At 43.6% G+C, this 14,016-nt stretch overlaps 1 protein-coding gene across 1 annotated transcript in view; it reads right to left on the reverse strand.

Moving 5' to 3' along the window:
* The window catches only part of CRYM (crystallin mu), a 129,752-nt gene that overhangs the window by 19,031 nt on the left and 96,705 nt on the right, over positions 1–14,016 (reverse strand). Inside the window, exons 5-6 of the mRNA XM_088476212.1 lie at positions 4,078–4,261; positions 2,942–3,063 (exon numbers count right to left, since the gene is read on the reverse strand). Of these exons, the coding sequence (XP_088332338.1) occupies positions 2,942–3,063; positions 4,078–4,261 (306 nt within the window). The remainder of the gene's footprint in view (positions 1–2,941; positions 3,064–4,077; positions 4,262–14,016) is intronic.

Genomic DNA, 14,016 nt, shown 5'->3' on the forward strand with positions numbered 1-14,016 from the left:
GTATTATAGTTATGGCTGTATGGGCCTTGCACTAAATAAATGACTAAGGTGCAGTTACAGATTATATTACATGTAGCCTTATTCCAGAATGATTTAGAATTAGTGTATATATGTCTGCATAAAATAGAATGGCCACATTTAAAACAACCATTGTATTTTATATTAGCCAATTTCTTGTAGTAGCAGCAGTTATTCTTTTCAAACATCTAGGAGTTATTATATTCGGCAATGTTTGTGTCTTCTTAAATAACAAACAAGTTTACTCTGATTATACTGCACCTATAACTAGAAACCCTTTTAATACATTCCAGTGTTTGTTAATAATACACTTGGTCGCCTTTCTGATGAGTTAAACTTAATTGCAATGAAAAGCTTTCCAAAGGATTCACTTTGTCTTTGTATTATTGCCATGTATCTCTATCCATCTATTCTGTTTGGATAAAGGTTTTTTTTCAATGATTGACTTTGGATATTTCCTTTTTTTGAACCTTTGTTTGTATATTAGAGCTAGTTGATTAAAATCCTCTGCTCAACTGCAATTTCTTTATATCCCTGTAAATGGTGATAGCGGAGAGTTGTTCTCCCATCTAGGTGACAGCTGGGATAATAACGTATGTAGTTGTTAGATTCAACAACCTTAATAAAATGTTTGTGGTAACGTAGCCCTTTTTTTTTTGCTGGTGTTGTCCTTATTGTAAAATTAGATCCAATTTTCTCTGGATCTATTTTAGATATAAAAGTTTAAAATAATTACCATGAATAATATCCCCAAGCTGTTCCTTGCTACCTTGCCAGATCATTAGACAAAAAGGAGGGTATGTGTGCCAACTAGTATAGAGAGCCATGTGTATTTAGGAGCAGCGTAAAAATAGGAGATGTCCAACCCTTAGGGGGGATATAAAGTATTAGTTAATATGTAAGCTCTACACCTATATGGGATATTGTGTGTTCAGGTGGTAAGTCTTAAGTATATTTATTCATGGTGTATTGTTTATTCTTACGTGGGTGTTTAAATATATTTCTATGAATGGCGACCTATTGCCCCAACACGGTAATGTGATGGAACAAGGCAAATTACAGCAAATGGAGAGAAATGTGGGTAAGAAGAAAAATGGAGTTACCAAGACAAAATCAAGTAAAAAAATAAACAAATAGAAATAATAATGAAAAAAAGTTAACTAAACTTATATAAATAAAAAAATAAGACAATGAAGGTAATAAACAATTGAATGTGGGATAATCCAGATCAGTCAATGATAAATCTGTGATGTTAGGGAAATAAGCCCCATCGAAGAAATTTTTATCACCTTTCAAGGACCTCTCCTTTTAGTGTACCCCATTGGGAGGTCAGTCCTCTCATGCACAGCATCATTGACGAAAAAGATAACAGCCCAGGAACTCCTCTATTTAGAAAGACGAATATTCACCCTTCCAGGACAATACAAACTATCTCCCACTAGATCACTTCTTTCTTAAACCGAGACCCTGAATGGCCAGCTACAACAATGTTTTTGTTACAAAGCTGACAAATCAGACACCATGTTAGCAAAAATTTAAGAAAAAATATGGCTCACTCTTAAAATCAAGAATAACATGATATGGATTAAAATGCTCCCATTTATACATCTATTACTCCAAACGCATGTTTTGGGATTGTTCACTCTTTATCAGTCTGTGGTTGTACACCAGACTATTAATAAACTTTACTACTGATAGCAGCATATCCCCTTGATGAAGTCTTCTAATGAAACACATTCATCTGTTATGGATATTAGGGACTACATGTTTAGGGCGAGTTCATGGGCACTTGTAATTCATTCATACCAAGAATAAATGTCCAAAACAGCATGTGAATGTAATTAAAACAACTTAGATGTGCCACGTAAAGCCCACCAGTTACTAACTTGTAGTATCTAAAAACCATACTAATACGCTCACAATTATGACTGTAAATGTACTAGCATATGGGTCTATTAAAGTAAAACATTTTCAAGTGATCAGTCACAATATGTGGACATTTGTATTATTAGATAACATGAATTACTGAACACTTTCAGCAATACAAACTTACTCCTGTCAAAGAATGACAGTAGATAATACTAGCCTGATTCAGAGTTGGCCGTAATAGCGCTGACACAGGACGCCATGTATCAAACAGAGAAATTGCGCCATCCTCAGGGGCTCTATAGGGCTGGTGCAAGCTTTGGTGGCGCACAAGTGGTGGTCTAAAGTATGATCAGAATCGTTAACATAAAGACAAAGATGCAGATGCACCCACCTCTGAATCAGGCCCTGTATGTTTGTAATTACTGTGGGAAAATGTAGAGTAAAATAAGGAAAATAAACTCATTGAATCACCTTACAGAATGAGGGGAGCATGGAAATAGTATGTAAATGCCGAGAAAGTGACAAATCAGGTTATGTAACAATGTGTCATTTCATAAACTACAAAGAGTGAAAACTGGTTTATGAAAGGTTCCCATTTAATAGATTTAATGATTGATTAAATCCTCCAATCAAGCTGAATATTTTTTTATTACATTTTCATTGCAATTTTTACATTCATTAAACTACTTTTATAATATTTGTAAAATTTTTTGTCTTTATTTCACTTTTTTACTGAATTTTCCTTTGTTTTAGAAATAAAAATAAATTTAAGTCAGACTACTAGCATTTTATTTAAAATAAAAATTTACATCCTTGCAGAAGGCTACCCAATACTGTCTAAAATTGATACATTTTATAAAAGGGAAGTGCCTCATTACATAAATGTCCATGAACACTCCCCATGAGAAATAGTGAAGTATTTCTGTCTGGTGTAAACGCACAATAAAAAAGCACGGGGCATTACTAAGGATAAAAGCCATGCTTTTATAGATCAGTTTAGTGTACCACATATTGCATAGTTTCAAGAATAATCACAATTACCAAGTATCCTTACCCCAGACAGAACTATGTCTCCGGATTCCTTCTGACCTGCCTCTCTGGAGTCCACATACAGGACACAACTCTTCATGAGAACGTCATCCAGCTCCCTCCAGTCAGGCCGGCAAGCACCAAGAGCTAAAACATAACCGAGTCTTAACTGTTTTGTAAAATACTCTCGAAAAAATTTCCATGCAAGCTATGATCTGCTGTGGTCATCCACCCCAAAGGTTCACTCACAAAACCTGTCTCCACTCAAAACTGATTTTGACACATCTTTACATTTACTTGTCAGGCTGATGCCTGGATCATTGGAGCATTTTATCTGGTTAGACGATCACTGTGCACACATGTTGGGCCTGATTAACTGGTGGATGTTAGCGCAGTCGAGGGATTATTTGCTACTGCACATGCGCAAGAAATTCTGAAAACCCCTACAGCAAATGCTACTACGTACAAGAGCGCTAGCATTAGTATCGGCAAGGCAAAATCATGGGCATTCCTGGGTGGTGACTGGGAGTGGCCTCAAGTGAACGCAAAAAAAGCCATCTCGTGGGAGTGTCGCTGGCGTGTCAGTGGAAGTGGCTGGTGTAAGGGTCAGAGGTACATGTGATGGTACGCCGATAGCAGTGTGTTCATAATCACTGGCGTAGTTGCATCCACCACAGGCATTGAATGTGGGCATCCCAGGGCTTGCATGGCCCAGCACACGCTAGTACTCAAGGGAAGGCTAAAACAAGCATTTGCAATGATCGCTGCTGTGATTCCGCAAAAAGATAGTGTGCTGTTGCTGATCAGGGCTGCTGTGTGCTTATTAACTCGGCAGCCTTGCCAAAGCATCACGACTGGTTAAGTATATACTATGATAAAGGAAAATTATTGTCCTACAACTATATACATTTTGGGATAATAAACTACACTAGCTGTTCAAATTGCCATATGTGTAGCCAGTTTAATTTATTAAAACATACAACACACTTTTGTATTGTATTGTTGAATACACAAATGATGAGCTTTTAGTCATCTAATATACGCAAATTAAAAAAGAAAATAACACATGAAAAATGTAAATATTTTACCCAGCTCATAGGCAGAAATCTTAACTTTCTACCCAGTAGTCACTAAGACATAAATAATCATGAACTGCAGTACCATTAATGTGTGCCCCTGGCTTGACCCAATCACCGAACAGGACCGGCTCTGTAGACATTGTAGCTGCTACAATCACATCAGCATCGGTGACTGCTTCTTTCGGGGTGGAACATACGCGCACGTTTCCTTCTGTAGCTTTTGCAAATCTTTCAGCCTTTTCCCTTGTGCGACTCCAAATTCTGACCTTTGTGGCGAAAGAAAAGACAGGCTATACTTTGGGACATGCTGTATGTTAGGATGAATGTGGTTTACTTGGTCATTGCGGCAGCACTACAGAACAGCGCAGTACACAAATCCATTAGTTTAATGGAAGTAAACAGCCTCAATCACCCTTAAACACTCTCTAACATTTAAAAATACTTGTTCTTGAAGCAATTAATTACATTGCTGTCAAGAGTTGTGATTGGCATGCATGCATAAGAATGACATTAGTATATCACAAGGCCACATCAAGGCACTAGCAGCAAATGAGGAAAATATTGGCAGAAACTTTTTGGTTGCTATAGGTGTCAGCGGAATGTAAAATAGATGTTAGTCCACATAAACGTTCTCAAACAGTGTGATGGTTTATTGGTAACAACGATAAATACACGGTTAATGCAGTAACATTGGTAGGCAATATAAGAAGAGCTATGGTAAAACTTTGTTAACTCTCTTTCTTTCAAGTCCATAGGGTCGACAGGGGAGACAATGGGGTGTAGGTGGGACTTGGAGGACCAGAAACCAACAGCGAAGTTTTTCAATCCCAGGATGCTCCGATCCTTCCCCCTATACACCGCCCACAGCCTGAAGGCAAATCAGTTTTGTTAACAAGCCCAAGGCAGGAGCAGGATAGGAGAGGATGAAGACTGGTACACTGAAGAATCACACTCTCACACAGAGAAGGAAACAAGTGACTAAGAGAAGAAACCAATAGAAGCCAGGTGCTTCAGGGCGAGTGCCCTGTGAACCCTATGGACTTCAAAGAAAGAGAGTTAAAACAGGTATGTTTTACCATAACTCTCGTTTTCTTCTTCAGGGTCCATAGGGCTCCACAGGGGAGACAATGGGGATGTCCCAAAGCAGTTGTTCAAGGGCGGGGACGCTCCTGAGCTGAGAGGAGAACCCTGCGCCCGAAGGAAGCATCCTGAGAGACAAATGTATCAAAGGCATAGAACCTAAGAAAGGTGTTTACAGAAGACCACATAGCTGCCTTGCATAGCTGTTTAGCAGAGGTGCCACGCCAGGCTAACCACGAGGGACCCACAGAGCGAGTAGAATGAGCAGGTACTGTAGCTGGCACAGGAATGCCAGTCTGCGTGTAAGCCTGTGAGATAGTCATGCGAATCCATCTGGCCAGAGTCTGTTTGCTAGCTGGCCATCCCTCCTTATGGAATCCATATAAGATGAAGAGGGGATATCTGATTTCCTGATGGAACTAGTGCGGTCCACGTAGATCTTCAGAGCACGGATCACATCCAAAGAGGCCTCACCTCCCAAGAGGTCTGTTGATTGAAAGTCCGGAACCACAATTTCCTCATTAATGTTGTCGAAGCTGAATAATTGGCTAAGACAAGTTCAGTTTAAAATTTAATCGCAGCGACGCCATCTTGCAAATGGCCACAAGACTCCATCTTGAAAATGAGATCACAAGACGCCATTTTGCGAATGGCCGCCTAAGCGCCATTTTAGATAAACTCACATTTTAGTACACGTGGCGATAATACTAATAGCACCATGCGATTGCATTTTTCATCATTTCCCATACGCACATTAATACATACAATAGCGCTGTTAACTAGTCGCGTATTAGCGAATGCATAGGACTTTGTATGAAACCGCTGTTTTATTAGCTTTATGCGCACGCATCTGCCCAGAGTTAACTAACGTCCTTATATCAAACCCTCAATACCCACACATTACATATCCACACATAAGGTTTAATAAGTTTTAAAGTGTATGACTTAAGTTGGTTCAGTTAGTTTAAATGCTGAGAAATAAAGATATTTGATAACTAAGGTATTATACATGCTAAACAAGTCATGTTTGGAGTTGTACTGATGCGTATCCTTTTTACAGTATTCCAGTGTTATCGGTGGGGAGATCGCATCATGCATTCCCGAGTTATGGATCGCAGAGCCTACAAGCAGGAGGCGTGAAGAGGAAGACCCCCAGCTGTTAGAGGCAGGGAGAGTCTGTTTGAACCAGCCTGTTAAATGTGTTGTAACAGATGCTTCACTCCTGGGAACCAATGATATCAGCAACAGACTACCCTATTGTCCTGTTTATTCTGGGGGGTATAAATATGAGTGCACGAATGCTGGTTCTGAGTCTTTGTGCTGAATGCTGAATGACGAGGGGTCTCTTGCTGATGCCTATCTCTGGGTCCGGAAGCGCCTGCGTATGTATACTGTACTTCCGGTCTGTATAATTTCCTTTTGCGCCTAAATTGTGTCTTGATCAATTGCGTGTAACTGTCTGAACTTTTACCTGAATATCACTTGTGCTTTGGAACCACAGATTCCATGTCTAAGTCTTTATTTATGGTATGACTGCATACGCAAATTAGCGTCATCCTTAGAAGGTATAGGCAGGACATTAGAAGGTATAGGCAGGACATAAGAAGGTATAGGAAGGTGTGTATAGAGGTTCTGATCCAGTATCGTTAATGTGGAAATGAGAAACCACTTTGGGAAGGATACCCGATCACATTCTAAGAACAGCCCTGTCCTGTTTAAAGATTAAAAAAGGTGAGCGACATGAAAGCGCCCCTAAATCCGATACCCTGCGGGCAGATGCTATAGCCAGAAGAATCAGAGTCTTCGCAGTGAGCCACTTGACATCCACTGATTCCAAGGGTTCGAATGGATTTTCCTAAAGTGCGTGGAGAACCACTGACAAATCCCACGGAGCTACAGAAGGGACAAAGGGAGGTTGTATACTTAGAACACCCTGTTCAAGGTGTGAACATCTTTTAGAGGAGCAACTCTGTGCTGGAACCAGATGGACAGAGAAGAGACGTGCACTTTCAGATATGCTAGGCGGATTCCAAGATCCAATCCGGCCTGAAGAAAGGCAAGTATTCTAGAAACCTTAAAAACTTGAAGGTCATATTTTCTACAGGCACACCACAGGAAATATGTTTGCCATACCTGGTAATAAATCCTGGCAGAGACCAGTTTATGAGCTCTGATCATGGTCTGAACCACAGAGCTAGAAAATCCCTTAGACCTTAGGAGGGATGTCTCAAGAGCCAAGCCATTAAAGATAGGCAGGCCAGGTCTGGATGTAGACAGGGACCCTGAAACAACAGGTCAGGTCATAGAGAAATTTGAAGAGGAACGTCTATGGAGAGACTCTGAAGATCGGAGTACCAATGGCATCTGGGCCAAGCTACCAACAGGACTGTGCCTCCTTCCTGTTTGAACTTCCAAAGAACTCGAAGAAGAAGGGATATTGGAGGGAGGAGGTACGCAAAATGGAGGGTCCACCTCACAGATGATGCGTCCACGAAGGCCGCGTTGGGGTCACTTGTCCTGGCTCCATACACTGGAAGTTAGTGGTTGTGTCTTGAGGCCATGAGATCCACATTTGGTAGACAAAATTTGTCCACTAGAAGCTGAAAGACTTCTGGATGTAGAGATCACCCTCCTGCATGCATATCGTGATGGCTTAGGGAATCTGCTTCCCAAATGAGAATTCCTGGGATGAACACTACGGAGATGGCTGGAAGATGGCATTTGGGGTATGTCAGAATGCGGGACACTTCTGCCATTGCTGCCCGACTTCGAGTGCCTCCTTGGTGATTGAGGTAGGCCACTGCTTTGGCGTTGTCGGACTGTACTTGTACTGGCCTGCTCTGAAGGATATCAGGTCAGTATAGATGGCTCGGAGTTCTAACACGTTGATTGGTAAGACCGCCTTGGCTGAAGCCCAGCAGCACTGGAAGGAGTGCTGGCCGCTCACCGCACCCTACCCGCGGAGGCTTGCATCCGTGGTTAGGAGTACCCAGTCCGGGATCCAAAAGGGGCGTCCCTTGTTCAAGTGGGATGTCTGTAGCCACCAGGCCAGAGACAGGCGAACCTCCGGGGAGAGACTCATCATCTGGGATCTGAGCAGATGAAGCAGCCTGTTCCACCTGGAGAGGATCAGGTGTTGTAGGAGCCTGGAGTGAAACTGAGCGAACTCCACCATGTCGAAGGTGGACATCATGGATCCCATGGTCTGCATTGCAGAGTGAATTGACACTCGACGACTATGTAGTGGTCTGCGCACACGTTGCTGTAATACAGAAATTGTGTCTGCCATTAGGAAGATTATCTGAACCTGGCAGTCCAGGAGGGCTCCCAGATGTACCATTCTTTGAGAAGGTGTCAAGGTAGACTTTTTCCAGTTGATCAGCCAACTGTGCATTTGTAGAAAGGCAATGGTTAGCTGTTGATGGCGGTGAAGAATTTCTGGAGAGCTGGCCAACAGCAAGAGGTCATCTAAATACGGGAGCAATCTGTTCCCTTGATGATGAAGACAGGCCGCCATAATTGCCATGATCTTGGTAAAGACCCGAGGAGCCATTGAAAGGCCAAAAAGCAGAGCCTTAAATTGGTAATGCTGCTGTAGTATAGCAAACCGGAGATATTGTTGATGAGAAGGCGCTATAGGTACATGTAGGTAGGTGTCCTGAATGTCCAGAGACACCATAAAGTCCCCAGATTCCATAGCCAGGATAATAGAGCAGATGGTTTCCATACAAAACCGGGGCACCCTGATAAACTTGTTCCAAGACTTGAGATTGAGGATAGGCCGATGAGACCCATTGGGCTTCTGAACTAAGAAAAGGGTAGAATAATAGCCCTTCCCTTGCTGTGTGGAGGGGACCGGGAATTATTACTAATGAGAGCAGTAAGGACTGAATGGCCTTTTGGAGTAGCACAGCATTTCTTGGGTCCAATGGAGGGCCTGTGCAAAAGAACTGAAGGGGGGGTCGCCTCAGGAAGGAGAGGGCATATCCGTGGGAGACCACTTCTCTTACCCAGGCATCTGTTGTTGTCTGACACCAGAACTGGGTGAATTGAAGAAGTCTGCCTCCCACCCTGAGAGCCCCCAGGGAAAGGCCCGCCCTGTCAGACTGAAGGCTTGTCCTCAGATTTGGTAGGTGGACGTCTAGTTGCCCAGGTCTGTTTGGTCCTAGGCTTGGAAGCCTTAGTTGATGCCTGATGCCTTGAAAAGGACTGATCTGTAGCTTTTCCTCGAGGATGAAAGGATGATGTCTGAGGCTTCGCATTATATGCAGAGGGCAGGAACACAGTATTGGAAGCTGCCAAGGTAGTCACAATTTTGTCCAATTCTGTGCCAAACAGGATATCCCCTGAATAAGGCAGAGACTCCAAAACATGCTATTAATGGTGGTCTAGTGGAGTCCCGGATGAACCGATGTCCACATCAGCGCCTCCGATCTGTCTCCTAAGACCAGATGTAAGACTGCACATACACGCGCCTTCCTGCAAGAGGGGATCCACCTTACCTGTCCCCTTGATTCCTGGCTGCAGTCTGGAGTCTGGGGAGCCTCGCTAGCAAGGTCCCCCTCAGAGCCCCGCCTGCCGAGAGTACCTAGCCGAGGGATGGTATCACGGCGCCGCGGAGGGGTGATGGAGCAGCAGTACAGATGTCCCAAGGACTGTCTCATGCTACTGCTCATTAGTAGAATAAATTAAATAAAATAAAATCATAAAAATAGGTTTGGGCTGCTTAATAGCAGCCCCCTGTTAAAACGATGATCCAGCTCCTGCCGGACACCAACGAAACTGAGTTGCCCTCAGGCTGTGGGCGGGGTATAGGGGGAAGGACCGGAGCATCCTGGCATTGAAAAGCTTTGTTGTTGGTGTCCAGTCCTCTAAGTCTCACCTACACCCCATTGTCTCCCCTGTGGAGCCCTATGGACCCTGAAGAAGAAAATATGTTTTTTTGTTAGGAGTTTTGTGCTGTGCATCCGCAAAGCACTGTGACACTAACACAGTGGCATGCACCAGGTTCGCACATGCTCATAAGCACTACTGGTTGACAGGGTGATGCCATCGCTGATGGCATGTCACAGCCTGGGAGGAGACAGCATGAGACCACTCCCCTCTCTAACAGAAGAGTGATGATTGTACTAAGTATTTAAATAACAGAGGTGTATAGGATTATCAGGAGAGAGCTTTCAGTGTTGCCAGCATTTTGCATGACTTTCAAACAAATCTCAGTGTTTTTTAATACTCAAATTTATGTGGTGAGAATTCCAGTATGTGTGATCTGTTTGCATATGGTACAGTTTTGTTTTGTATTTTTTTCTTTGTTGGGGGGGAGTGGGGGGAGAGTTGAGAGTGACACCCAGAGCACTTTTTCCTGAATGTTGTCTGAATGTTCCCAGTTTTGAAGAATGATTTGTGCCAATTTTGTCACTAGAATGTTTGCAACACACAGTCTTCCAGGAGACACAAATCCTCATCTTTTGAAAGACACTGACATGTACATTTAAGTAATTATGTCAGCATTTATAAACACTAGATTATATCCTAGCACTCTGAAAACAGTGATGCAATAAATAGTGATGTGTGCCATCTAGTGGTTATGACCACTTCCAGCAAATTTAAAAAGGAGCAGAGAGAGGCAAGGGCTTGCCACCACCAGATATTAGATAAGGGGATGTGCATTGCATAGTCACTATTGATTTGTGGGTTTGTATTGTATAATGGCCACTGGGATGCTCTCTGTATTGTATAATGGCCACTGGAATGCACTCTGCATTGTATAGTGGCCACTAGAATGCACAAGGTGCTGTTTAGTGACCACTGGGATGTACTTAGTGCTGTCTCGTGGCCACTGGGATGCTCTTAGGATTCTGTGGTGGCCAGTAGGATGCAATGTTTGCTCTATAGTTGTCACACCTTGACTAGAACTTGGACCTGGGGTGGAATCGGATGAAGTTGGGAGGATTGCCTTTTGGTATTGGAATGCAGCTGGTCTTAGAGGGGATTAACTCATGAATGGTAACCACAATGGAGCAGATCTGATAGCAGGTGCCCGTGGAGCGGGGGAACAACTGTGGCGACTCCGGCAGACTTGCAGGGAATCGGGACCGGCAGGTGCACGTGGAGCGACAGGACAACTGTGGAGACTCCGACGGAGCTCGGGGTACCGGGGCTGGCAGGAGCGCCAGCGGCGGACGGATTCTGGATACACACTTGCGAGACCAGGAGTCAGAGGAATACGAGGTAGTACGTGGCTCGAACCAGGATGGTGAATACAGGCTGGAACTGTGGACAAACACTGGACGAACAGGGAGCACAGGGAACTAGCTCACAGCAAATACTGTGATAGACGTTGCAATGGCAACTAAAGAACTTCCTGACAGTCCTTTAGTACCACCAAATGGAGCAAGATATGCTGCTAGACTCCCAGTTCATGCTGCAAGTGGATTGGTCCAACCAGTCACCTGACCTGAATCCAAGATGGTGGCGCCCATTGGACTACAGAACGGAAGTGCTGCCAGGTTTACCCCTGCCCATCCACCACCGGTTAGCCATCAAAACTTTCCTACTGGGTTAATCAATTCAATGATGGGAAATGGTCCGATAAATTGAGGTGCAAACTTCATTGAAGGAACTTTGAGGCGAAGATGACGAGTGGATAGCCATACTTGATCACCTTCCTTCATGTTGGGGACGGCCCTTCTTCTCTTATCGGCCCCTAATTTGTATCGGTCAGAGGTTTTCTGTAGGGAAGAGTGAACTTGAGTCCAGATTCGTGAAAAGTCCTGCAGAGTGGAGGTTACCACTGGAACATCAAAAACTGGAAGTTCTTTGAATTCTGGTACTCTGGGATGTAGACCAAAAACTGTAAAAAATGGGGTTTGACCAGTAGACGAATGATAAGAACTGTTGTGAGCAAACTCTGCCCAGGGTAGAGTTTCTGTCCAGTTGTCCTGAGATGATGACATATGGATTCGTAAGAAGATTTCAAGATCTTGGTTTACCCTTTCGGTAGAACCGTTGGTTTGAGGGTGATAGGCGGTAGAAAATTTAACTTGCAAGATGGAGCATAAAGCTCTCCAGAATTTTGCTACGAACTGCACACCCCGATCAGAGATAATTTCGGTTGGGTCCGTGAAGACGAAATATATTGATGACGAAAAGTTGAGCCAATTCTGAAGCGGATGGTAGCTTCTTGAGAGGAATATAGTGCACCATTTTTGAAAAACAATCAATCACTATCCAAATGGTGGTATAATCTTTGGAGAATGGTAAATCTGTTACGAAGTCCATGGATAGGTGTGTCCAGGGACGGGTTGGTATAGACAGGGGAATCAGAGTTCCTGCTGGAGCTTGTCTGGATGTTTTATGTTGGGCACATTGAGTACAGGAGGAGATAAATTCTGCGACTTCGGACCTCATGGCTGGCCACCAGTAGGACCGGTGTAGGTATTCCAGAGTATTACATATGCCTGTGTGTCCGGCAAAGCGAGAGGAATGGGCCCAAGTTAAAAGTTGTTTACGTAGATCCGGGGTTACAAAGTACTTCCCGGGAGGGGGTCGGATATGGGTAGTGGCGAATACTTTGGACTCAAGAACTGGAGTTTTTTTAGGTGTTTCAGTAGAAATCTCGGAGGAGAATGAATGAAAGAGAGCATCCGCTTTCTGGTTTATTGAACCTGGATGGAAGGTAAGCGTGAAATTGAAGCGAGAAAAGAATATTGCCCATCGAGCCAGGCGGGAACTGAGGCACTGGATATTTTTCAGGAATAGCAGTTTACGATGATCCGTATATACAGTGATGGGAAATTTAGCCCCTTCGAGAAGATATCGCCATTCATCAAAGGCTAGTTTAACCGCCAATAACTCTTGTTCTCCGATGGGGTAATTTTTCTTGGAAAAGTAACCACATGGGTGGACTTTGTTATCTTTGACTCTTTGCGAGAGTACTGCTCCCACAGCTTCAGATGAGGTGTCTACCTTTAGGAAGAATGAGCTGTCGATGTTAGGCTGTCTCAGGACAGGAGCGGAAACGAAAGCCTGTTTCAGCATTCGAAAAGCTGTTTCAGCCTCGGGAGGCCACTGAGATGGAACTGCTCCCGTGTCAAGGCAGAAATAGGTGCCACGAGAGTGGAGAAGCCCTTAATGAAACTTCTGTAATAATTTGCGAAACCTAAAAATCGTACTGCTTTGAGTGAGCTGGGACAAGACCAGTCCAAGATAGCCTGTACCTTTTTAGGGTCCATTTCTAGGCCGGAACCTGAGATGATGTAGCCCAAAAATGAAATGGAAGATACCTTAAATACACACTTCTCCGCTTTACAGTATAAATGGTTCTTTCGTAGATGGCTCAAGACCTCCCTCACTTGAGACCGATGTTTTTCGATACTGGAGGAAAATATCAGGATGTGATCCAGGTAAATGACAACGGAAACTTACAATAATGTCCAGGAAAATTTAATTCATAAAGTTTTGGAAAACAGCGGGAGCATTGCAGAGACTAAAAGACATTACTAAGTATTCAAAATGACCATCCCGGGTATTAAATGCGGTCTTCCATTCATCGCCAGAACGTATCCTAATAAGATTATATGCCCCTCTTAAATCCAGTTTGGTGAATATCGTGGCTCCTTTCACTCGGTCAAAGAGCTCGGTAATGAGGGGTAATGGGTATCGGTTCTTGATAGTGATGTCGTTTAAACCCCGGTAATCGATGCAAGGGCGTAATCCTCCATCTTTCTTGGACACAAAAAAGAAGCCTGCACCAGCTGGGGAACAAGAAGGCTGGATAAAACCCTTTTGTAGGTTCTCTTGTATATATTCTGACATGGCCTTGGTCTCAGGTAAGGACAGTGGGTAGGTAGGACCTCGCGGAGGGGTTTTGCCAGGGACCAAGTCGATGGGGCAGTCCCAATCACGGTGTGGAAGCAGGGTATCAGCCCCGATTTTACAG

The sequence above is a fragment of the Taudactylus pleione genome, unplaced genomic scaffold, assembly GCF_031769625.1.
Source record: "Taudactylus pleione unplaced genomic scaffold, aTauple2 ptg000184l, whole genome shotgun sequence".
Lineage (NCBI taxonomy): Eukaryota > Metazoa > Chordata > Amphibia > Anura > Myobatrachidae > Taudactylus > Taudactylus pleione.